Here is a 24422-nt window from a genome sequence, read left to right on the forward strand (position 1 = left end):
GTGTCGTGTGGGAAGGCCACACTACTCTATTGAAAGCAGTATTTCTCATCTTCGTATCAGTCTTTGTTTCTGTTACAATTTCCTGTGTTCAGTCAGTTTTTCTTGTTCTGTGTCCATTTCTGGTTTTAGTTATTGCAAAATTTTGATGAATTTTATTGTTAATTTGTATTATTTATTTGTTTTGCATGCTGGGGTACATTGAATTCAGGGCTGTGGAGTCCATCTTCTCCTCGTGGGTGATCCCTGGGCAGGCACACTGTAGACGATAGTTGTCAACTGAAGCTTTTAGTTGGTGCTCTTTTGTTTTCTTCATGCCTCAGTGAGGTCTTTGATAGTTGATCAAATCTAACATTTCATCATGGACCTCAGGTTTTACCATCCTTATCAACCTTCTGAAAAACAAAACGAAACATTTACCTGAGGGCTGGAGAGATGGCTCAGCACTTAAGAGCTCTGACTGCTTTCCCAGGAAACCCAGGTTCGTTCCCAGCACACACGTGGTAGCTCACGATCATCTCAAGTTCCAGGGAACCCTGTGTTCTCTCTGGCTTCTGTGGGTACCAGACACAAGTGGTGCACAGATATACATGCAGGCAAAATACTCATACACATAGAAATCAATCTTAAAAACAGAATCCCAAACTAAAAAACATTAATTTGTGGGGGGAAGAAGAATATAAAGTTGTGATAAAACTAAAATCTGTGCATATCACCAAATGCTTCCCTTCTTACCCTAAAAGCCTCCTAATAGGCATGTAGGAGCAGACTGCTGCCCAGGTTCTTTTTCCTGCTCCTCTCCAAGCTAACCTGGAGTGCACCCTCCCATCCAACCTATAGGAGCCCAGCCACATTTGAAGCCTTTACTCTGAGAGACATATTCCAGTGTTGAATTGTTTTTCTTTTCCTTGTATTGATGGAGCATGCTTTAGAAATCACCTGTTTTGTGTCAAGCTGTGTGTTCATGTATCTTACCATTTCCTGTTTGATTTTCAACCTTTGAACATAAGGGATATTATCTATATAATAAACAATGAAGCTCTTGTCTAAACATCATTTATTTATCTAAAATTTGTACTTGTTTCTCTTGCTTATTGTCCTTTGACATACCAAAGGACCAGCTCCAAAACCATTTGTTGTTCTGACTCATATTTATAGTTCAATCAATGGCTGGCATTTATGAGGCTCTTGATAAATATATGAACAATTGATTGAACAAGTGTTTATATGGATAAAAGAATTGTGCTATTTTGGTTGGCTCAGTTGATTTTTTTTATTCTGTCAAAAATTTAAAAAGCTACAATTTATCTTAATTTGGAATAATACTCAGAATACCAAGCTAGAGTTTACTGAGGCTCTGTCATGTTTTTCTAATTTTAGAACATTATGTTACACTAATAAATATGCTTCCTTCTCATGCCGTTGTTGTCTGTACTTGCAAGTTAACACCTGAAGGACAGTTTGCCAGTGTTTATCAGAAGTTAAAGGGCATGAGCCTTCAGCAAGCAGCCTTTCTAAGCGTATCCTAAAGATATAACTCAAACGCACAGAGTGTCGGGGTTACTGCCACCTTTTGGAAACCCTTGGTGCTAATATGCTTCAAAAATTAAAATTGCTTGTATTTTGGAAGGATAAGTGCGTGCACACAATCTGTATGCTTTGTAACTGCCCTAGAGGGAGTTGGGATAACAAGCTGTAATCAAAGCCAGTTGTGTGTCAGCGAAAAGGATGCGTGAATTCACATTAAAGCAGTATAAAACTATAAATAGCCTCGCAGCAGCTCAGCTAGAGCTTAGCTGCCAAAGGAGTGTGCCAAACATTTGAAAGATATTCAGCGTTCTGAGCTGTTCCGACTTTGGAATTGCAGATAAGGGATTTTAGGCCAGCATAACTGTTCACTGCAGCTCCTTTGTCCAGTCAAAGCAGGAGAATACAGAGAACCTAAGCATGTTTCTCCAGCCTTTAGGATGCTGGACAAAGATGTCATTTCCATAAAATGCAGTAAAAGTAATAGTATTATAAAACAAGCGTTTAAGAAAGGAATGAGGTAGTTTCATATGGATTGTGGGTTGGTTGAATAAAACCAGATTCTGTAGAAGACAGAATGTGTCCCTGCGCTCACAGATAAGAACAAGGGATCCTGGAATGTTTTGCACACTAGGCTGTTCCCTCGAAGGGAGGGACATATAACTTGTTAAAACCCCAGAAGACTAGGCGTGGACCTGATGCCTAGCCTGGAGACCGACACTGAGTCTCCCCCAGACCCTTATCAGAAGCCTGTTTTCTCAGTTGATCTGTAGACCCTGTCTTTCTGGAAGGTGTCACATGGACTTTGCAAAGATTTTTGATGTAGTCACATTTAATCTTTATCTAACCTATTTTGTTCCTCAAGATTTATGTATGCTTTAGCGTTCACACAGGGTGAATCAATTATGACTAGGAAGTTTTCACCAAATTGTGCTGTGCTTAAATATGCCTAAAATAAACCACTCAGGGTCAGAAGAAACAGCAGACAAGGGGAGGCTGTTTTCATAGTTACCTGCTCAGTGCAAAGGCAAAGCAAAAGAGCTGATATCGGAAAGTGGGTTGCTCATGACAGTTTCCAGATTTCTACATCCTCAGTGAAGAGGAAGACCAAGTGGAGATTATTCAGCCCTCCAAAACAGACAGACAGACCACTCTGAAACAGATCCACTCGCGATAGCAGCCTTTAAGAGGTGATGGGATTTGTGGAATAGCCCAGGGTGATGGGTGGCAAGTTCTGTACCAGTCCAGCAGGTCCAGTTATTCCAGGGTCTGAAGGGGCGCTACCTGAAAGAACATGGGTGGGAGAGAGAAACGGAGACCAAGCAAAGTTCTGTTGTCAAGGTCTCAGTTTATTAGCGTAATGGTAGTGGCTTATATAGCCCTTGAATGAGGAATTTGGGTTGGGGTGGGGGGTTTTGTCGGGGTAGCAAAGGTTACTAGCCAGCACACCTGGTCAAACAGCTCTCAAGGTGATTGGGGTGTGGGGGCTCCCTGCAAACATCCTTAGGACAATGGTCCCTGCTATCATCTTTAGGACAAGGGTTCCTGACATATCTCAAGGTTTTTACTTCAAGGCCCTGTGAGAGAGGAGAGGCCTGAAATGGCCCCTAACAAAGTTCTGGGGTGTGTCTTAGCCACCAGAGGTCACCCTTACCATGCAGCCTCTGGATCAGGTGATTAGGAACCAGGCTACAGGTCAATAGGGCCTGAGTGAGGTACTTAGTACAGAAAGAATGACTGAGCTGTGGTTAAGGGATGGGGGTCAGTTACTGGCGGATTCTTACTTGGGAAACTCCAGTCTGTGTTTCCTGTTGGGTAGTCAGTTTTCCTGTGCACCACGTTGATGCTGCTCACTGGGGTGACTAGGGGAAGAGTGAAGGATGCGCTCAGGGGTACCCCTTCCCCACTGTGCCCACCCCGAGGACAACTCGGAATTCTGGCTGTCTCACCAGACACAAGTCCAGGTAATGATTCAGGAGTGATGACCACGTGGGTACTGGGTACTGTTGTGGCTAGCGCTTCCAGGCACTGTCTAGCGTAAGCATCCACGTTCCTGCAGTTCCTGCATTCAGTGTCTGGTCCTGAGCCTTTTTTTTTTTTTTTTTTTGCTTGCCTCCGGGTTCTGTAGCCATTTAACAGAGCTGGCGCTCCTACTGTCCTGCAGATGTAACTGACTCTCTGGTAGTGGGGAGTAATTTCAACAGGTCCCTTTTGCTCTTCTTTGAATATAGTCATCCTGGTTTGTTCTATTCAAATTAATGTGGAGCTGGCCAAAGTCAGAACATCTTATTTACTCTCTGAGGGAATCTTGGGGTTTTATTCGAGTCATAATTGTCAAGGAAGAATGGGACTTTTTAATATGTATGTGTTAATTTTTACATTACTCTGACCAAATATCTGAATGAAGCATCTTGGGTGAGAAAGATTTGTTGGGCTAATGCTTTGAGGGGGGCTGTCCATCACAGCGGGGAGAGCACTGGGTAGAGATCATGGGCAGATTAGGAAGCAGAAGGATGAATGCAGGTAAACAGAAGGCTTTCTACTTCTTCTTTGTTTATTCAGACTGGGACCCCCGCCCATGAGATGGTATTTTCTGTGGTGGTTTGAAAGAAAACAGGCCCCAAAGGGAGAAGCACTATAAGGAGGTGTGGCTTTGTTGGAGTAGGTATGGCCTCAGAGGATGTGTATCACTGTGGAGGTGATCTTTGAGATCCCGTATATGTGAATCACTGTGGAGGTGATCTTTGAGGTCCCGTATATGTGAATCACTATGGAGGTGATCTTTGAGGTCCCGTATATGTGTATCACTGTGGAGGTGATCTTTGAGGTCCCGTATATGTTCAAGCCCAGTGTCCCACTTCACTTCCTATTGTCTGTGCAAGACGTAGAATTTTCCAGCACCGTGTCTGCCTACATACCACCATGTTCCCAGCCATGACGATCATGGACTAAACCTCTGAACTGTAAGCTGCCACCTCAATTAAAATTTTCCTTTATAAGAGTTGGCATGGTCATGGTATCTCTTCACAGCAATAGAAATCCTAAGACACCATCCATATTTAAAATGGAGCTTCCCCTTCAACTAAATCTCTCTGGAAAAGCCCCATAGACACACTCAGGTGTTCCTCATTGATACCTAGGGCCTTCTTCAGCCACTCACATTAGCAGTGGAAATTCACTTTCGAGGTAAGACTGAGTCCGGGTAGGATGTGCTTTGGAAGAGTTTGTTGATAAAGGCTCGATAGAGAGCAGAACTAGAAAATTCCTGTAGAGGGCTTACATTATCGGTACTTGTCAGGGCCCATAGGAGCGGAATATGAGACCTGAACAACTCAGAGGCCCCTTCCAGATCTCAGGTCTGAATATAGTGTGCGGGCCAGGAAAGCTTGGTCTTCTGCTCAGTTGCATTTCACCTAATCCTGCCATACATGATCGTGAGTCTTCAGTCATAATTTCCTCACCTACATTGGTTCTGGAAACAAGACTGAAATGCGGCTTTCTCAGCAATCCTGAGCATTCCCTGAGATAAGGCTCGTTCCCCCCTTGAGAGGGGAGTCCTGGATTGATGCTTATGAAATGCTGACCACAGTATCTGACACATAGTAGCCATGGTTATGCTCTTAGCGTTTATTAAAATAAATTCAAAATTAATAAATAATGAATTTCCTAGGGCTGTGATACTGTGCTATAGGAGCTACTTCTGCTCCTTCAGCCAATAGCCTTTAAGATACCAGCGCACTTGGGTGTGGCCTCTGCTTCCGGATGTTTGACTTCGTTCTTTATCGCGCAGAGGGCTGTTGTCTGGGACGGTGACCTGTAAGTTTTTCTCCCTTTAAATAAATAACCCTTTTATTAATCATAATTTCAAACTGGTGTGGGATTGTTTTGTGACTTACGCCTTCAATATTGAGTCCGAGGTGAATCACCAGATCCTCTCTAGAGGTCAAGAAATTCTTGCTAACCACATAAAAAACTTAAAAGAAATGCTACATTACAGGATGCACTGCTGAGCTGGTGCACACAGGCAATGGAATCTTTAATTTGGGGCATTGGCTAAACATAGCCTATCATTTATATCACCTTTTCCTATTCTTGGCTACAACTAAGATTAAAATAAAATTAAGAGTAACATTGAAATAAATTAGTGTAAAATAAGATATAGTCACATGTAGTTTATATAAGTATTAATTATAGATAGCATATATTATGTTTATACCTATTAATTTTAAGTTAAGTTAAAATTAAGATGTAAGATAAATGCTTTTTATCAATAATTACAATAAGTCATCAAAAATTAAGTCATTCATTATATGAGCATGAACAATGGCTCAGTCAGTAAAGGCTCTTGCTTTGTAAGCTTGAGGACCCGAGTTTGAACCCCTAAATCCAGAGAAAGGTGGAAGGAGAGGACAGACTGTCTTAGTCAGGATTTCTATTACTACAACAAAACACTGTGACCACAGGGCAAGTTGGGGAGGAAAAGGTTTATCTGACTTACACTTCAGCATCACTGTTTGCTATGGAAGGAAGTCAGACCAGGAACTCAATCAAACAGGGCAGGATCCTGGAGGCAGGAGCAGATGCAGAGGCCATGGAAGACTGCTTACTGACCTGCTTCTCCTGGCTTGCTCAGCCTGCTTTCATATAGAACCCAGGACCACCAGCCCAGAGATGGCCCCACCTACCATGGACTGCCCCTTCTCCATTGATCACTAATTGAGAAAATGCCTTACAGCTGGATCTCATGGAGGCATTTGCTCAACTGAGGTTCCTTCTTCTCTGATGACTCTAGCTTGTTTCAAGATGACACACACAGGCCAGGCCCACTTCCCTCAAGTTGGCTGTTGGGCCTTGAGGGACACAGAACTCTTCTAAAGCCCTAGAAACCATAAATGGGAGCAGCCCATCTTTCAGAAAGCCAAATCTAGTCTTCCTGGAAGACGTTAGTAGGCAGTGATAGAAGGAAGGAAGGAGAAAAGGAGGACGGAAAGAAGGGAGGGAGGAGGGAAAGAATGCTAAGAAAGTAAAGAAATTCCAGCTGTGGGAATGTGTTTATTCCTGGTGTGCTTTCCGCAGAGCCTGCTGCATCGTGTTCTCATGAGTGAGTCCGAGACTAGGAATGTAGACTACAGGGTATCCCTAATGGGTCTGAGCACAGATTCTCTGAGTGCTGAGATTGTACCTGTGAGGACAGGTGTGTGTGTGTGTGTGTGTGTGTGTGTGTGTGTGTGTGCGCGTGCGTGCATGAGGCTTGCACTCAAGGCCTTGCATGTCAATAGATGACTTCTCAAACAGTAGGGTAAGGGGTATCTTTATCCCGTGGGACTATTACCACACGGTAGACATTCTCTTGGCTGTATATTAGAATGGGCAAATAAGATGCAGCCTTCTGATTACATTAAAAAGCTGATAAGAACAGGAAATGGGAGAGACAGACAAGTTTCTTGGAAGAAAGAATGATTTGACTAACCACGACATGGGTGAGATGGAAAATGCAGGCACCGTGTGGCTCTTGGCAGTGTGAGCAGGATTTTCTCTCCTTGCTGTATCCTGTGCTTCGCACGCACGAATTATAGTATGTTACCCCCAGTCTCTCTGTGCTCACTGTACCTGTTGGACTCCTCCCATGCTAGAAAGATGGAGGGAATGAGCCCAGTCACTCCCCACTTCCAATTCTCCTCCTACATTAAGATGGCTTCCTCATACCTATGGCTACCGAGCAGGTCCAGGGAGTTGCACGTCTCATAGTGTTCAGAGATTTTGCTGCCTAGAACGTCCCAGAGTGAGGTGATGTTCATGTCCTCCCAGTCCCAGAAAATGGACCTGTGTGCCATCTTAGAACCTCTTGACGTCATCCTTTCAGACCTAACAGTCATCTACCTGGCTATTAAGATTATTATTTTATTTTAATTATATTTAATCATATATAATAATCACAGCTAAGATTATGATTATTTCACTCTTTAACACTGTTGTAACTGCCCCACTTCATCTGCACCCCCTCTCTTAACTTATCTCATTTTGACTGTGCCCCCAGCTTTGCTCTAATTCTAGTCCCGGCATTGGCTTCCCAGGTTCCTTGGCATCACATATAGCCAGGGTTGTCCATTTTCTGCCCTCTGCGCCAGCCTATTTTTAGTAGTATCCCCTCTCATTCTCAGAAGCCTTCCAGTTCAGATGAGAGACCACACGGCAGCCTTAATAGGAAGCCTTTTGTTATCTGACCTCTTCCAGGTTCTCAGCTTGTTTACTGTTGTTGCTTTCTTTCTGTTTCCTCTTCTGCCTGGAGCAAGTTGACCTCAACCAGGTCGGAAAGTCAGATCCAGGTATGGCTGAGTCTAAAAGAAGGAAACAGCTACTCTCTTGGCTTCTTTTTCTTCAGAACAGAGATATTTTTCCCCGAAGCAGTCAGTGGATGTCTCCCGTCTAACTGGCGAGTACTAAGCCACACACCCCTTTCAGAATGAATTACAGAATGACCGGGGTAGGCTTTGGTTGATCGCTTGTGGCAGAAAAGATGTTAGGGAATAATTTAAAAACAGTGATTCCTGACTCCGTGCCTGAGTTGAATTTGTTCTGAGATCTGTTTATGTCACCAGCTGTCAGGATCCTCAGACTCGGGACTGCTTCCTTTTTTAGCTCTCGTGTGGGAAGAAGTGGGGTGTTGCTGGTGTTGTGAAGGGGCCTTGGAACCGATCAGAAATAGATTGGGTTCTTAGTCCTGCTTGCTGCCTATTCAGAATCGACACAGGATCCTGACGTTCAAATCTCTCCCATCAAATTTCTCACTTGTGACGATGACCCCTGACACCCCTGGCAGCAGTTGAAGCAGCCAAGCATTTTATTTCTTTATCTCACCGTTTCTGTCTCTTTTACGCTAAGATTTTAAAATGGATTATTGCTACATTTGCATGAGTATGCATGTACGTGTGTATGTGTGTGTGTGTTCATTAATGGGAATACTCAAAGGCATAGCAAAGGGAAACAGCCCCTAAGAAAAACTACCTTCTGGAATATACAGGATCTCTGTTGCCTGTTTGATCTTTATGATATAAAAAGCTTGTTCTAATGCAGCTTTTATTCCATGATACTGTTTCTAAAGTATGCTTAGTGGCTCACCATAGTTCCTGGAGATGATTTATGGACAGAGTTTCCATGGTCATAGCCTTGGAGCTAATTCAGCTTCATTTAATTTCCCGTCTGGGTGCGCACCCTGATATTAACATATTAAAGACTCTAGAGAAGTCCCATCTGGAGAAATTGATTCCAATGGTCTAACTCAGGTTTCCCCAGGCTTATTTCAATTCTATGTCTTTCCTTAATAGCACTTAGCAAGATTTCTAGGAAAACCGTTTGAGAAATTTTGTTAGCTAAAGTCTTGACTCTCAAGGTAATTCTTTCTGAATGGGCCATCTTTACCACCAGGGGGCAGCATTGAAACATATATCGTGAACTAATTTCCATTCTAAACCAAAATTCACTAATAAAAATTCACCCAAAGTAAGTACATTCATATTTAGCTTCTTTTGGGGAAGTCATTTCACATATCCGAACTGAGGTTGAACTGGCTAACTTCTATATCCTGTGCCAACTCCAACGCCCTAAGGGAAAAACCCAGGAGGAGAGGAAGATAACCTGTCCCCAGCATAACTTTGTTTTGCTTATCTGTGTGATATTTAGGATAAAATAGCTAAGCAGGGATGAGCTGTGAGCCTGTGAACCCCGGGATCTGTTTGCTGATCTGGGGCACACCCTTCTGGGTGTGAACTTTTTTTGACCGGAGGAGAGTTGGTTTCTGGGTAAAAGGAAAGTAGGTGCTTTCTGGTCCTTATGAAGAAGAGACCCTCACCTTGATGCTGTGAGTGTAATTATGGATGGTCTTGACTTTGTGGTTGCGGCACCTGCTGAACTTTCAGTACAGTGTTGTTGTTGTTTTTTTTTTTCCACTGTTTAACAGGACACCAGTAGGTAGTGTTTCTGTGCAGAGACAAGCTACTGGGGACAGCCAGTTCAGACCTGTGGTTCTCTGTTTTCCAGGGATGGTGTCAACAGTGATGTAACCTGTCCTGTGTCCTTGGAGCTCCCCAGAGAAGCAGCCAGGCTGTGCTCTGGCCAGTTTTCTTCCTATGTAACTATTCCAAACACCGTTCTTTCTAATCCAAGTCTTATCTGACTCATTTTCCTTTCCATTTAGGACCCAACTTAGACTGAATTTATTATTTCGGGTGTACCAATTTTTTCTGGAACTTAAATAAAGTCTGGAGGCCAAATGTAATGGTGACTAGAAAATAACCCCAGAACCCAGGAGGCTGCACAGTAAGGCTTCGAGTTTGAGACTAACTTGGGCTGTATAGCAAGAATAGCCAAATCCAAACTGTGTTAGGACCACCATTCACACACAGGTCCTGAAACGATCACCTCCCGCAGGCCTGTGGCAAGCCACCACTTTGCTGGTGTGAACGCCTCTAGTAAGCCATTGTGTAACTGTGGGGTGCTTCCCTTTGCTTTTATCCCCAAAGAAAGGTGTGTGTGTGTACGTGCGTGAGTGTGTGTGTGTATGTGTGTGCGCGACATGGTCATATTCCCTAAGGAAATGGAACATTAGGAAAATACCATGTAAATGTAAAACTTCATTTATTTATTTACTCTTTAATTTTTGTTTTATGTGTGTGGGTGCTTTGCCTGCATGTATGTCTGTGGTCAGAAGGGGGAGTTGGATGCCCTGGAACTGGAATTACAGTCAATTGTTAGCTGCCACGTGGCTGCTAGGAATAGAGACCTGGTGCTCTGGTAGCCAGTACTCTTAACTGCTGGGCCGGCTCTCTAGCCCCTACATATATTCTTTAAATCCCTTCCTGTCTCTAACTCCGAATCTCCTCCCTTTCTCTGATGAACCTGCTCAACACCCTTAGCTTTCATGGTCTGACATTGTCTGGCTCCCTTCACTGTCTCTACAACTTCAGGAGGCCACTGGGCTGGTTGGACACAGGCCTTCTGAGCCTGCTGGGGTAGATGAATGCGGCAGGGCTGTGCAGAGGTCAGGGCTCCGGGTTGCATCCCACTTCTGAGGCTTGCTACTAAGAGATTCTGAGTGCATACTGTGACCTTTCTTAGTAATCAGGGTAAAGGTGAACGCTTTCTTTTCATCAGGGAGAGGAGACAGAGACCTTGTCATCTCTCCCTCATACGTGGGTTCTTAACCGCTGATCCATCACCAGTCCCCTGTACAACTAAATTTAAAAATAACAGGACCATTGCCAGGCACAATGGGCATTCTCAGCATAGCTTCCTGTTTTCTGGAGTTCAAGGGGTAGCTAAGAGGGAAATAGCTGAAGATTAGCAGGAATGTACTTGCTTGCTGCCTGTCCCCCTCCCACCAGCCGTGAGGTGTGTCAGTTTGGCCAACTTAGTTAATCATTTGCCTCCTCCCACATCAACACAGGTAAAGAGGCCCCAGCACAAACGTACATGTACATTCAGTTTCCCATTGCCGATTGTATGGTGAGCTACTCCCTATGCATAGCTTCCACACATTTTCTCTTCATCTCAGATTAAATTGTGAATAGAGAATTTCTCCCTTCCATGACCGCGGCAATGACAGTGATCATGTCATGATGGGTCAAGTGGATATGTGTTATTTAGAGTCTTATTAGATTTCCCTGTAGTTCAATTCCATGGAACAATTTTTACAGAATTGAACTCAAGCCATTCAAAAATAACATATTGAAGTTAATTTATACTCTGATTGACTGATGGCTGTTATCAAAACACTTGTCAGCATCCTGATCATAGTGGGGGTGGAAATGTGGGGAGCATAGGGTGTGTTTCAGTTCTCAAGTGATCCATACTCTAACCTACAAGTGAGAGCAGAACAGAACTGTGTGATAAATTAATGTTTTGTTTTATTTTTTAATTTTGGGTAAGGAAATTTCTTGGGGCAGGGTCTCACATAGGCAGGTTGGCCTCAACCTTGAACTATTAATAACTCTTGATAGTAAATGGGTCTCAGCATCTGCCTCTCCACCTCAAAACTGAACAGTCTCAGCTCAGCGAGGTGGAAACAGAATGGTTGCTTTTCTCCTAGGGAAGCTGCTATCAGTTTCACTTACTATTGTTGGTTACAAGTTGTTATGGATAATGGTGAGGAAAAAGCTAAGCAAAGAGAAATTAGACTCAGGGTCTTGTTTTGAAAAGAAAAAAGGGGAAGTGCTGTGGAATAATGCTCTTGTACCCTGTAAAGATTTGTCACTCGTATTGGTTTAATAAAATGCCGACTGGCCAGTAGCCAGGCAGGAAGAATAAGTAGGGCAACCAGACTAGGCCAATTCTGGGAAGAGTAAGGTCTTGGTCTGAAGTCACCATCCAGACACAGAGGAAGCAAGATGAAAATGCTGCACTGAGAAAAGGTACCCAGCCACATGGCTAATCATAAATAATAATTATGGGTTAGTTTAAGTTGTAAGAGATAGTTAATAATAAAACTGAGCTAATAGGCCAAACAGTTTATAATTAATAAAAGCCTCTGTGTGTTTCTTTGGGACTGAACATTTGTGGTACTGGGTGGGACAGAAACTTCCATCTACAACTATTGGCCTGATGTCCTTGCATTTCTGCTTTAAAGACTTTATTTTTGCCTCTGTTCATTCACTAGGTGTCACCTGTGTGCAGACATGTTTACTCAGGCTGGAGGGGGTAGAAGCCAGAAGCAGATGTCCAGCGCCTTCCTCGATTGCTTCTCCACTTTACTTTTCGAGACAGGGTCTCCCACTGAGCCTTGCCATTTCTGGCAGACCTGATGACCAGTGAGAACCTGAGATCTAGCTGTCTCTGCCCCACCCCCACCCCATGCTGGGATCACAAGTGTGTTTGGTCACACCCGGCTTTTGTGTGGATAGTGGGGATCTACACTCAGGTGTTCAAACTTGCACAGCAAACTCCTTACCCACTGAGCCATGGTCTCTTAGGTGGCACTTTTTATTATTCTTGGTCAGTTTTAAGGCTTCCTTGCAGAACTGATAGAGCACCTGTGTTACAGCTTAGAGTGGGTTGAGGAGAGAGGTCCAGTCATCAACTCTGTGAGTGTCCAGATGCCTCTGCCAGGGCAATGTGGTGATAGATGCTTCCACACAGAAGGCATTTGGGTAATACGGTAATAGATGTCTCCACACAGAAGGCATTCAGATAATACGGTAATAGATGTCTCCACATAGAAGGCATTCAGATAATACGGTAATAGATGTCTCCACATAGAAGGTATTCAGATAATACGGTAATAGATGTCTCCACATAGAAGGCATTCAGATAATACGGTAATAGATGTCTCCACATCTATTAGATCTCTCTATCTAGAAGGCATTCTGGGAAAGCTTTTTTCATCATGGAGCAAAGACAGATCTCTCTCCAATACTTGGGCACTTTGTAAAGGGGGTTCTTTGTACTGCAAGCCCCCATCTTTATGACCAGTGTAAATAATTTGTGAATCACCCAGTTTTGTCCCTGACCTGCCTTCCGCGTTAGAGAATACCCTGAAAGAAGGTTTCTTGTGTTACTTCAACTATAAACTATTGCCTTGCCATTGGAGACCAAAGGCTGGGCTAAAATAGCTGAACTGTGCAAGATTGAGGGAAGCTTTTGTCTTCAACTAAGTGGCAGCAAGGTAGATGGGGTGCGACAGAGGACAGTATGCAGACCAAGAATGTGTTCTGCTTTGCTCCTGTAAAATAGGAACTAAAAGACAACTTTTTTTTCCGGAATTCTGAGGAGCAATTGGAATTGATATGCTGTGTGGAAAGTTCGGGATGGCGGGAGGTGCTGGAAACTGGGAGCTATTATGAGTTATAAATTTAAACAACAGGCATCTCAAATGGGAATTAAATTGTGTTATTAAACCAACTGCAATTAATTCATACTTTGTCATTAAATTCAAATTAATTTAAACCCTAGGAGCTTTAGCATTAGAAGATTGGGTCCTTTATCATTTTTGATATAAATAGTTTTGTTTCTTCAAGATAGCCTTAAGCTAGAATGCAACAAATATATTCTCCTAATTGTAAACAGATTCTGGGGATAAGAGTTTGCAATCCAGCTCGCTAGGAGGTTGAGGCAGGAGGATCACTGAACGTGGGAGTTCAGAGTCAACCCAAAACAGCATTGTTTAGCCCCATCTCAAAAAAAAATTTAATTCAAAGTAAATAAATAAGTCCAAAATAACTATATAGGTCCTGAATTTATTCTTTTTGTTTCCAAATTTGCTATAAGGTTGAAAAATTGAATTTAACAGTTGCTACCTGACTTTGGATTTCTAACTACAAGCTAGTTTTTCTAATGAAGTTAATATAAACAGTATATGATAAGAGGGCAGTTTTATTTGGTGTGTATTCGGTGAGCAGAAGGATTAAAGTATTAACAGTGAGCAGTTGTTCCCTGATGACATATGACATCATTTGTTTGAAGCGTGAAATCTGGACCATCTGGGTGGGAAACAAAGTTTACTCAATTAATTTACAGTAGGATGCACGCTATGCAGACCTGCTTACTTAAAACAGCGGTCTTTGATTTTCTAAAAGAGCTTTTCTAGACAGAGTCTCGATATGTAGCTCTCCCTGGCTCTGTAAATCCTCCTGCCTCAGCTTCCCAAATACTGGTATGCTGGGGTTATAAACATGTGACACTACCCTAGCTTAAACAGTAATGTTTAAATGGAAATTATTCTTTTACTGTGAGACGGTTGGTTATTGACTGAATGTGGAATAGCTTTCATAGTGTGCTGGACGTTTTAAGATATTTTGATTTGGGAGGAGAGGAAAGGACACAGATTAGTTTCTTTCATTAGGATCCAGTTAAGGTTAAAATGGGGAGGGATCCAGCTGGAACTGCTTGAAAAGGAAAAAAGGAAGTAAGGAAAAGAGGGAAAGGAAGGGAAGAGGAAGAGGAAGAGGAAGGGAGAGGGGGCTGGAGAGAAGGAAGGAAAGAGAAAAGGGGAAGAAGAGAGAGAGGAGCTTCAAAAAAAAGAGTACGGAATTGTGGCAAGAACAGGTTTTATTTGGAGACCGCAGCACTGTACATAATTTCAGTGGGGTTCCCATGCAAACCCTAAAAGAAAGGAAAATAAGATGTCTAGCTGTGCTGTTTGGCCAGCAGGTGGCGCTACAAGCAGCTCTTATAGGAGATGGACCTTTGGATAAACAAGACTTTGTTTCCATCAAACAAGTCCAGGTTCTCAATTTAAAATATTTTCAAAAATTCCCCCCTCCTTTCATAGTAGCCTTTATTATGAGCAAGTTTATTCTGAGAAAGATCATATACAAGGGCAGGAGGCCCTAACGATGCAGAAGAAAGTTGTCTTGGATTTTCACTTATTTCTGTGCTTTGCTTATCGCAGCTATTTGAGGGTCACATTTCCTTAGTGATTATGGTATCTTACTGTCAGGCTACATTACACAGCCAGGTAGGAAGGAACTTGGTACCATTTTCATAGTTTTTTCCCTGCTCTGGGTAGTGAGGCGTCTCCATGTCCAAATATCTCCCCAATGCTAAGCATCCTCTCGGACTCGGGGGGCACCCTGTGGCGGAGATAGTGGGCCTCTTTGGCCTTTGCCAACAGCTCGAGGAAGGTTGGCTTTCTGCACTTGTCATTGAAGCTTCCGGCACATTCCGCAGAGCATGGGGCATTTTGGTCCCCGGCATCCTCGTGTGGCTTTAGATCGGCATTTTTTGATTTAGTCTCCTCTGCAGGTGCTGAGCCCCTCGCACCATTTGGGCTGGACACAGGGATGTCTTCTGTATTGTTGGTGGAAACCTCTTGGCCATGACATGGGACAGAGACATCCCTGTTCGAGTCCGTGACCTTAAGTGGTTTCGTAGACTCTCCCTCCTGGACTCCTGAATACTCTTCCTTGTAGCAGCTGGTGCTGTCACGCTGGGATTGCGGGTGCTCCTGGCTTCTCGGAGCAGCTTTGAGGGCACTGTCAGGTAAAGAGGGGCCATGAATCTTAGTTTTAGCTTCTTGGGTCATATTGGTTGGTGGTACCCTGGGGAGGCAGGAGAAGGGATGAAAAGGAAGAAATAAATGTCATTGGAAAATGAAGGGTCTCCTATTTAGGCCTTTCCATTTACTAGACTGTGTGTGTGTAAGTGTGTGTGTATGTGTGTGTGTACGTGTGTATATGTGTGTACATGTGTGTGCACGCATGTGTGTGCGCACGTGTATATGTGTGTGTGTGTATGTGTGGCAGTTCTGTTGTGGTGCTAACGTGGGTGAGAAGGGGTGGAGGAAGAGGGGCGGAGGTGTATCTCTCTTGGAAGGAGATGGCAGCATCTCCTTACATGGAGGGGAATGTTTTAAAGAGCTTGGTTGGCACGTCATTTAATCATTTTCTTACCTGATTTTAGGCTGTGTGGCTATGTGCCTCTGTCCTGTTTGTGGTGAGAACGTGAAAGAATCTCTTGGTCTCTTCTGAGTACCATTCTCGGCATAAGAGGAGAACCTTTTCTTGATGATATCTGCTGTGGCATAATTAACAAATGATGGGCTGGAGGGATGGCTCATCTGTTAGGAGTGCTCCATGCTCAGCCATGAGGACCAAGAGTTTGGAGCCCAACACCCACATCCACAACCCACAAACACCTTTAACTCCATGGGATCGAACACCCTCTTCTGGTCTCGGCTAGGACCAGCATACACATGTGCTCATACGTGCACTCAGACACACACACAGACACATGTCTACACAAATAAAATAAAGTTTAAAATGGGTTAATGTGGATTGAATTGTATAAAATTTCATTTATTACTAGTCCTTAGTTCTTGAGATCGTGACACTATTTGGAGTTGGGTTCTTTATAGATATGATCAAATTAAAATGAGGTCATCATGGTGGACCCTGACCATTGTCATGGCATGCTTATGATACCAGCAGTCTGAGCAGACAAGCAGAGAGGGCAGGGTTGGGGGAGACCTGTCCCCTACGCACCAAAAGGAAAGCCTGCTCCTGCCTCATTCCCGAGGAAACCCTGCTCACGCTCCCACTTTGACTTCAAGGCTTTAGAGGTTGAGACAACGAAGTTCTCTGGTTTGAGCTGTGTGGGATTTGGGACTTTGCTGCGCAGCCCTAGAAATTGAGTCTAATAGATGAGGGAAGTGAAAGCTGGGCTCTCACTCTCGGAGAGCTAGCATGTGAGGACCCTGGGTCCCCATCGCATGCTGCCCTCCTCTGATGCAATGGACGAAAACAGCAAAGCTTCCTGCAGTTCCTGCTCTTTGCCTAGAACGTGTCAGAGAGGATTTAGACACCAAGATCAGATGTTGCAACCGCCCCAGCCCTGGTGGGTTTTGTTTGAATGTTTTACTTGGCAAGGGCAAGTGTTTAAAAACAGAAAACACCTAGGTGTGGACATTTTGTCTGTTTACTACACCTTACTTCTACCCGTGGCAAGGGTTTGCAACTGCCAGAGGCCAGGATTAAGAGGACTTTCCATTTTCCCAGTCGATGTTCTGGTCTCTTGTAGTCATAGCTTGAAGAGAACACACTGACCCTCTTAGTTTTCAAGACATTTAAATCATGCATTGGTTTCTGTTTCGATGGGAATCACTTTAAGTTACAGTGGGTAAGGCCAGGGGTGTTGTTTAGTGGTAGATGGCTTGCTACACCTGCGCAAGCCCTGGGTTCAATCCCTAGCAGTACGCCATCTGCTCCCCTCCCCACTAAATCCAAACCAGAAATCCCAACCCAAGGATAACAAACAAACACACATCTAACCAGCAGCAAACAGACCCAGACCACTCTTCCCTGAGAAGCATCCTACTGAAGTTAGAATGTATGAAGCAGTGGGAATGAGGGTACCGGACCACGCAAGAGGCATGAATATCACACGAAACACATAGATCACTTCTTTGAGTTTTTTGCTTTATTTTGAGGAATTTTCTATGTTTTTACCTATTTCTAATAAGCTAAAGGATTTCAGCTACTTCTCCAGGCAGCCCCCCTCTTTTGCAGCAGAGACAGCAGGGTGAGCATCTTTTCTCTGTGGCATCATTGTGCCCTGTTTTCCTCACCACAATGGTGTGGTGCTGTGTCCCCCTACCCGGTTCAGCCTGGATGTTTGACGGCCTACCGTGAGCCTGGCAATACGCTCTCATTTCCTCTATGTTTGGACATATAGTTAGTCATGGAACCCTGACGATTCTTCTTTCCAAACATCTTGAGGTCTCTTAATTTTCTCCTCCTGACAATGCTCTAGTTTAAGTTTTATATCAAGCCTCGATTTAGAATTCTATCTGCTCTACTCTGGCTATGTCCTAAACTCTATTTTCTCATAGGTACCTGCAGTCAGAGCAAACTCTCTAAAATGTGAACATGGAGTCTCCCTGCATCCAGACCCTGCAGGGTGGGATCTACCTTTGTGAAGCGCTGGCTGGAGACAAGGCCTGCTTACTGTGACCTCTGTACGTGCACGTGTACTTCACCAGCATGGAACGTTCTGGCAAACCATGTTCACTCCCATCCTTTTCTTCCAGGAATGATCTCATGCTGTACATGTCTCTGCAATCAACCTCTGACTCCCTACATCACTCCACTCTTCTCCTAGGCTCTGTTCACACACCGGCTCTTTGGGGAAATTCTCCTAAGAGCCTTCTTAACAGGGGCAGGAGGCTTCTGGTTGCCGCCTCCTTACTTGGCAAATAACTCCATGTTTTGCATTTAAAAATTTTATGAGATGTATAAAAGCACAGTTTTTTTTTTTAAATCAGACCCACAAAAGCTCAGCTATCTGACAGTATAAATAAGCATCTCAAAGTGAAGAGACCTTATCTGTTCAAATTTCCATCCCAGGCTCTGAGGAGCCTGCCCCAGAGTCAAGTGGGTGGCACAGATTTGTAATCCCAGAGTTCAGGAGAGTGGAGCAGGGAGATCCTGAGATTGAGGCCAACTTGGGCTGCATAGTGAGACTCTTTTTCAAAAGAAAACAAAACACAAACAAAGCTGCAATGACAATAACAACAAAACCCAAACCAGCCAAACCACCATCCAATCAATCAAATAAAAGCCCATGACCCAGAATTTTAGCATCAGTGAAAGAATGCTGAAGTTTGAGCCTAACTTCTGTGCATTGATCCTGCTGTCTAAGATGAGGGCTAACAGTACACACACAAAGCAATGCACTAGCGTGCAAATACTTGCACGTCAGTGGTAACTGAAACTCTTGCTGAATACAGCGTCTTGGAGCGCACCAAGAGGGTGCACAGTCGCTCCTTCTCCTGTCTCTGACTTGACTGTTCAGTGTGAGATACAGAACCTGGAGACCGTGACCTCTGAGGTTGTCTGTCTCTCGGTCCCAACCCTTTCCACTGTGACTGAGATAAGATCTCTATGTAGCAGGGGCAGCTGCAGTGACGGAGGTAGGGGTGCCTTTCTGCAACCCTCCGGAGGATGGGCACCTGCTCTCAGTTGCTCTTTTCTGAGAATTAGAGGGATAACCAACCGACTGGTTTCTAAGATGCCTTTCCAACATCGTTCTTATTCCAAGTAAGGTTAACCTCTTACTGCGGACAGGGGAATTGAAAATAGAGTTTGGTTCACACAGGGTCGTCATTCAAGTTCAAGGAAGCTAGATACCATTATGTAATTAGGAACAGTTGAAGATTAGAAAGAATCCCCAGGCCAGTGTGGACACTGATTTGGGTTTATGTGTCTGTTGTTGAAACTGTGCAGCCCTGGAAGGTTCTGCATTTAAATGTGTCTTTAAAAGCGTCTGGCTTTCCTTCTGGACAGACCATGTCTGGTTCAGGCTCTTGAGTTAGTTCTGGCACCTGGCTTAAGTCAGGGGGGGAATGTTCTGAGAAGCTGAGTTTACCGACTTCCATGTAATTTTGAAGGAATGTTGAGACCTAATTATTTAGCGAAGAAAACGAGGAGCGCTGGTTTCTACAAAGCACACAACTGAACCTGTTTCTAGCAAGACAGCAGAAGAGTTTTCATTCCGAGATGACTTTGCAGTGCTGATCTGAGTAATTAAAAGTTGTCGAACCCTAAGCAAATGCTTTATGCTTAGGTTTGTGCCAAATTCTCACTGAGAGCTCAGATAATTTCACAAGATGGGCATCGCCACTCGTATTCCTCATCAGAGGTCGGAATCCCAGAGAAAGGATTTCTGGTTTCCTTTTTAACTTTCGTTTTATAACATGGGCGAGGGAAATGGCTTTTACCTTCCTTCCTTCCTTCCTTCGCTGGTCAATAAATGGCCACTAGATCCCAAGGAGAAAGGCAGAGATGATGAAGGAGAAAATCCCTGAGAGAGGGAAGAGAGCACTGTGTGAAGGGTCAAACAAGGCCTGGGGGGAGGGGAGGAAAGGAGAGAGGGAGGGAGAGAGAGAGAGAGAGAGAGAGAGAGAGAGAGAGAGAGAGAGAGAGAGAGAGAGAGCTAATTGGAAACAGGACAATGATGGAAGCCTGGGGGGAATGTCAGCTCAAGAAGAATGGGGACCAAGCAGCAGGAGGAGCTATGGAGTTTGGGGACAGGGTGAAGAACCAGGATGGTTAGGCCTGCTTAAATACATGGGAGGTGGAGGCACTTGTTCTACTGATTATCCAGGACCCTGAAGGACCCTGGCGTGAGGCAAACACTCTCCTTCCCTTCCCTCAGTGAGATGGAGGCTGCTATGAGCCCCCCTCCACCCACTCTGGGGTTGACTGCTCCTTACTTCTGGAAGTCAGGGCAGATGAGGAGCAGAAGTGAGGTGGGGGGCAGATTGCCCCTTGGGACAGGGCCTCACCTTGCTGCAGCCGCTGCAGTTCTTTCTGAAGCTGTCTCTGCTCCCTGGCCAGCGTCTTCACGTGGTAGAGGCAGATGACCTCTAGCCTTTGCAGGCTTAGGCTGAGTCGAGCTTCAGCTCGCCTGGCACTCTTCCTCTCCGAGTCGAACTGCTTGTACAGTGGTCCCCTCGCCATGTTTCTGTCCATCTTCTTCATGGTTGCAGACAGTGAAACGCGTGTCTTTCACAACCAACCTAAAAGAGTCAAGATGCTGGTCTCTGGTGACTGGTCGCCAAGTAGTTTGAAACCGAATTTTATTGAACTCCAAACTGCCTCATCAGATGAAGTTGCGATATCAAAACCCCCACTTCCACCTCCTTAAATCCAGGAGCACTCCCATAAAGGGGACACACTTTTTCTCTCCTTTGGGTCTCTTCCAATACTCACCTCAGGGCTTCAGCACAGAATGTGTGCAGGGTAGCAGGTGGTTGCTCCTGCCAAGGCCATAGTGGTAATAATTCATTAAAGTAAGATTAGCATTAAGGAAGGGGACACAGTCAGACACAGGGCAGTTCAACTTCAGAGACTATTGTAAGTCAGCTTGATGTAGACTCTCAAGTACAAACTAAAGCGTCACCAGAGAATCAGGTAGGCATCACTTACCTGCAAACCCAGGTTCTCACCGTGAAAATCTTTGTTTCTTGGGCTGCAGTAGGCTAGGTCTGTTTTACTGTGCTTGTTTTCTTCATTAAGAAGAGCCGGTACAAGAGAAGGAGGCAGCTTGGGAGAGGCCCACTGGCACAGTGTTAACTATACTTGAGGGCTCTCTGCTTTTTCCTGTCTCCCCGGGTTAGGAATGCCACCTCCTCAAGCCCTGGGTACCAGTCAGTCCCTCTTGAAGAGGCCACATCTCTAACGTGCTTTGAGAATGAAGGAAGCTTGCCAACTTCCAGCCCTCCCCAGAGAGGCCTGCAGCGCTCCTCGCCGTGACCATGGGAGCCAAGAATGAAAGAAAGCAAAGAGTTCCTCACTGTTTGTCACCGTTCTCTTCTTTTCCACCTCTCTCCTCCTCTCTGCTACACCCCCCCACCCTGGCATTCTTCCCATCTCCCACCCTCTTTCCTGTTTCTTGGAAACCAAAAGAAAGCACCCTGTCTTCCCACTCATGCCTGTGCCCATTTTGCACTGAAGGGCATTTGATTTGCATGTTCTACATTATTGCAGCCCATGTCGAGTGTTTCAAGGCTTCTAGACTTGTTAAGTGCATTTTGAAGTTTATTTAGATTTGCAAAGTATTGAACATAGCATTGGATGAAGCAATTTATTTTAGAAATGAACTTTTGTCTTCGTGTTTGGATCGCTGCAGCAGAGAACAGAGTTGAACTATTGGTTAAAGAAAAAGCTTCTGGGCAAGGCTACTGTTGTTTTCTTGGGGATCCTTCTGGAAATATGAGGCAGTAATATTCCACAGTCTAAAGACAGCCACCAACACTGGGGCCCAGTAATCCCCTCAGGGTTTCTGAAAGGTGGCTAAGCAGCCCCTATGACCACAGTCACCACCCTGCAAACAAACTATTATAAAGAGATTACTGAGGAGACAGAGAGGGAGGACCGGTTCTCAGGCTCTAAGTGAGGAATAATGCCTTCTCAGAGCTTTCCCATGGCGTAAGTTCTTCATCTCCAGGATTTAAACAAATAGGGTGCAGGTTCCCAGACAATTAGAACAGAAAGTGGGGTGCCCCCTAAGGGTGGACTGGCACTCCACTTCCCCATCAGGAAAGCTGATAAAGTACACTAACAGAACAACCATCACGCCATACTTTTGTTCCCCCCAGTCCTCACCCAGAGCTGAAGACATTGTGGCATCTCACACAATTTGTGTGTCATCTTGAGAAACTGCTGATGGGGAGAAGTTTGCGGAAGGAACCCTACGAAGGGCCCTTAGTGTGGTGTGCTTCCTGATCCTCCGGTCCCCACGAGAGCGCCTTGGAGGCACAGACTTCAAAAGCGGAGCAGAAACCGTGCTGTACCCATGCGTTGCTGTCTGTGGGAGGAGATATGCTTCAACAGAGAGGAGCTGGAAGCATGAGCCGGGCCTGAGGGGATCTGGGTGAAGATGAACTTCCTCCAGAAAGCCGCACTTCTTAAAGCAGAGGCAACCTGGGCACACACAACAGTGGCAGAGAAAGAGTAAGGCCCCCAAGCAACAGCAGCAGCAAGAAACAAGCCCTGCTGGCTTGGTTAGAAAGACAAGGAAAGGAATGGAGGCATAACAAAGAGTGCCTTGGGGCTGGGAGATGGTTCAGTCAGTGTTTGCCACCCAAGCCTGAGGTCATCAGTCTGGACCAGCAATACCCATGTAAAAAGGCCTGGCCTGGTGATGCATTCCTGTAACCAAACCACCGGAAGAGGAGGGGCCAGAGAAATCTCTGGAGCTCACTGACCATCTGGCCTCGCTGAATTACTGAATTATAGGTTCTGTGAGAGATTCTGTCTCAAAAAAAACAAGGCAAAAAGTTGCTGAGGAAGGCACTTAATGCCTTTCTCTGGCCACAGTGTATATGCACACGAACATGTACACACACACACACACACACGCACACAGTGTTCCCCACTTTGCTCCAACAATGGGAGGAGGAGAAGGACAAGACATCACCCTTCTTCCTCTTCCTTCACATCCTTGGAGCACAGGGAGGAAAGGTCTCACCTGCATGCAAGACTGAAGCTTTAAAGTGAGCAGAAACTTCTTATATACAGAGTGGCCAGAAGCATGAAGACTTTGTACAGCCTCATCAGAAAGAAGAAATAAAAAAGAGTCAAGGAAGATGGTGGTGGCTGTAGGAGCCAGCCATGAAAAGCTAAATATGAACAGATTACCCAAAGGAAGTTCCTAACTTCCAATCATTATCACCTGCCAGAGTAAGACTCAGTCATTGATAAATTTAATGGAGGCCTGAGTCTCAGTAGTTTACCCTGAAGCAATCAATACCTGGTTGCAGGAAGGACCATAAACTAAGATTACCTGAGCACCACCCAAGAACAGACCATCCAAAGGAAATGCCTAACGTTCCAACCACTGTAGATAGGATCACCTGCCAGCATACACGCACCAGGACACCCCTAGACAAATGCCAGCCAATCAGGGGTCCTGAACCTCAGAAACCCCTCACCCCCATCTTTACTACTATAAAGACCCAACTCTAACTGAGCTCGGGGCTCTCCGTTTATTCCAATACGTTGGATGTGTGGAGAGACTGAGTTTGCAAACCTGCATAAAATAAAGGCTCTTTGCTTTTACATACGGGACTCAGTCTCCTTGTTGGCTTTTGGGGGACTTCACGGATTTGGGCATAACAGCGGCAGATGTGAAATTATCATCCCAGGATCATGCCTTGCCTACCACCCACAGAGAAAGACTCAGTGATTACAGAGCATGGAAAACCTTATCATATCTGCTTTTCTCATGATAATCTACAGAGTCAATCACCATAAAGATCTTAGCAGACTTTTATCTTTTTCCTGGTAAATACTGAAAAGCTAACTGTAAATTCCAAATGGCCATGCAAAGGGTTGATGATGGTCAAATAACTTTTAAATGGGGGCACAAAGAAGACTAACATTGTGTGACTTCCAGACCTACTCTAAAGCTACAGCAAGATTGTACTGTGCCAGCATAAAAATAAACATGCAAGACCACAAGACAGAAAAGAGATTTCAGAAGAGACTTGCACATCTAGTTTGTTTGCTTTTGACAGAAACATCAGCAATGAGGGGAAGGCTGTGTTCCCGGCAGGGTGTGTTGGAGGAATCTGTACCCATGTTGAAGAATTCACCTCAATCCTTGTGCTTCACCAAATGAGGACAGCGAAGAAGAGGGACTTTATGTCTTTATTTAAGGGCTAAAATTACAAAATTTCTACAAGGAAGAAAATAAAATGTTTTTGTAAACATAGGTTTAGGCAAAGAATTGAAAGTAGACAAAAACAGCTAAAAGTAAAAGTTAATAAACTGTATCAAATGGTAGCAAATCTCTTTTTCTTCAAAGCGCACTGCCAGAGAAGAGGGATGGTGTGCCAGCTCTGGAGGATGCTCAGGGAGCCTCTTTACCTTACAAGGAGCCTGTGTGTGCAACGTTCCAAACAGCGC

General features: G+C 44.6%; 1 protein-coding gene across 3 annotated transcripts; it reads right to left on the minus strand.

Moving 5' to 3' along the window:
• Positions 1-14554: 14554 nt before the first annotated feature.
• Positions 14555-21153, minus strand: Ccdc190 (coiled-coil domain containing 190). Of its 3 annotated transcripts, none has more exons than XM_057770327.1 (4): positions 20960-21153; positions 20297-20530; positions 15906-16029; positions 14555-15554 (listed from the first exon to the last, which is right to left on the minus strand). In XM_057770327.1, exons 2-4 carry the CDS (start codon positions 20490-20492, stop codon positions 14996-14998), a joined length of 879 nt encoding a protein of 292 aa, XP_057626310.1. In that variant the 5' UTR covers positions 20493-20530; positions 20960-21153; the 3' UTR covers positions 14555-14995. The 3 variants fall into 3 exon arrangements, with proteins under 3 accessions (XP_057626310.1, XP_057626309.1, XP_057626311.1); XM_057770326.1 differs by having other exon boundaries at positions 20940-21151; XM_057770328.1 differs by having other exon boundaries at positions 15906-16026; positions 20940-21149.
• Positions 21154-24422: the final 3269 nt, after the last annotated feature.

Source organism: Chionomys nivalis, chromosome 5 (assembly GCF_950005125.1).
Source record: "Chionomys nivalis chromosome 5, mChiNiv1.1, whole genome shotgun sequence".
In the NCBI taxonomy this organism is placed as follows: Eukaryota; Metazoa; Chordata; class Mammalia; order Rodentia; family Cricetidae; genus Chionomys; species Chionomys nivalis.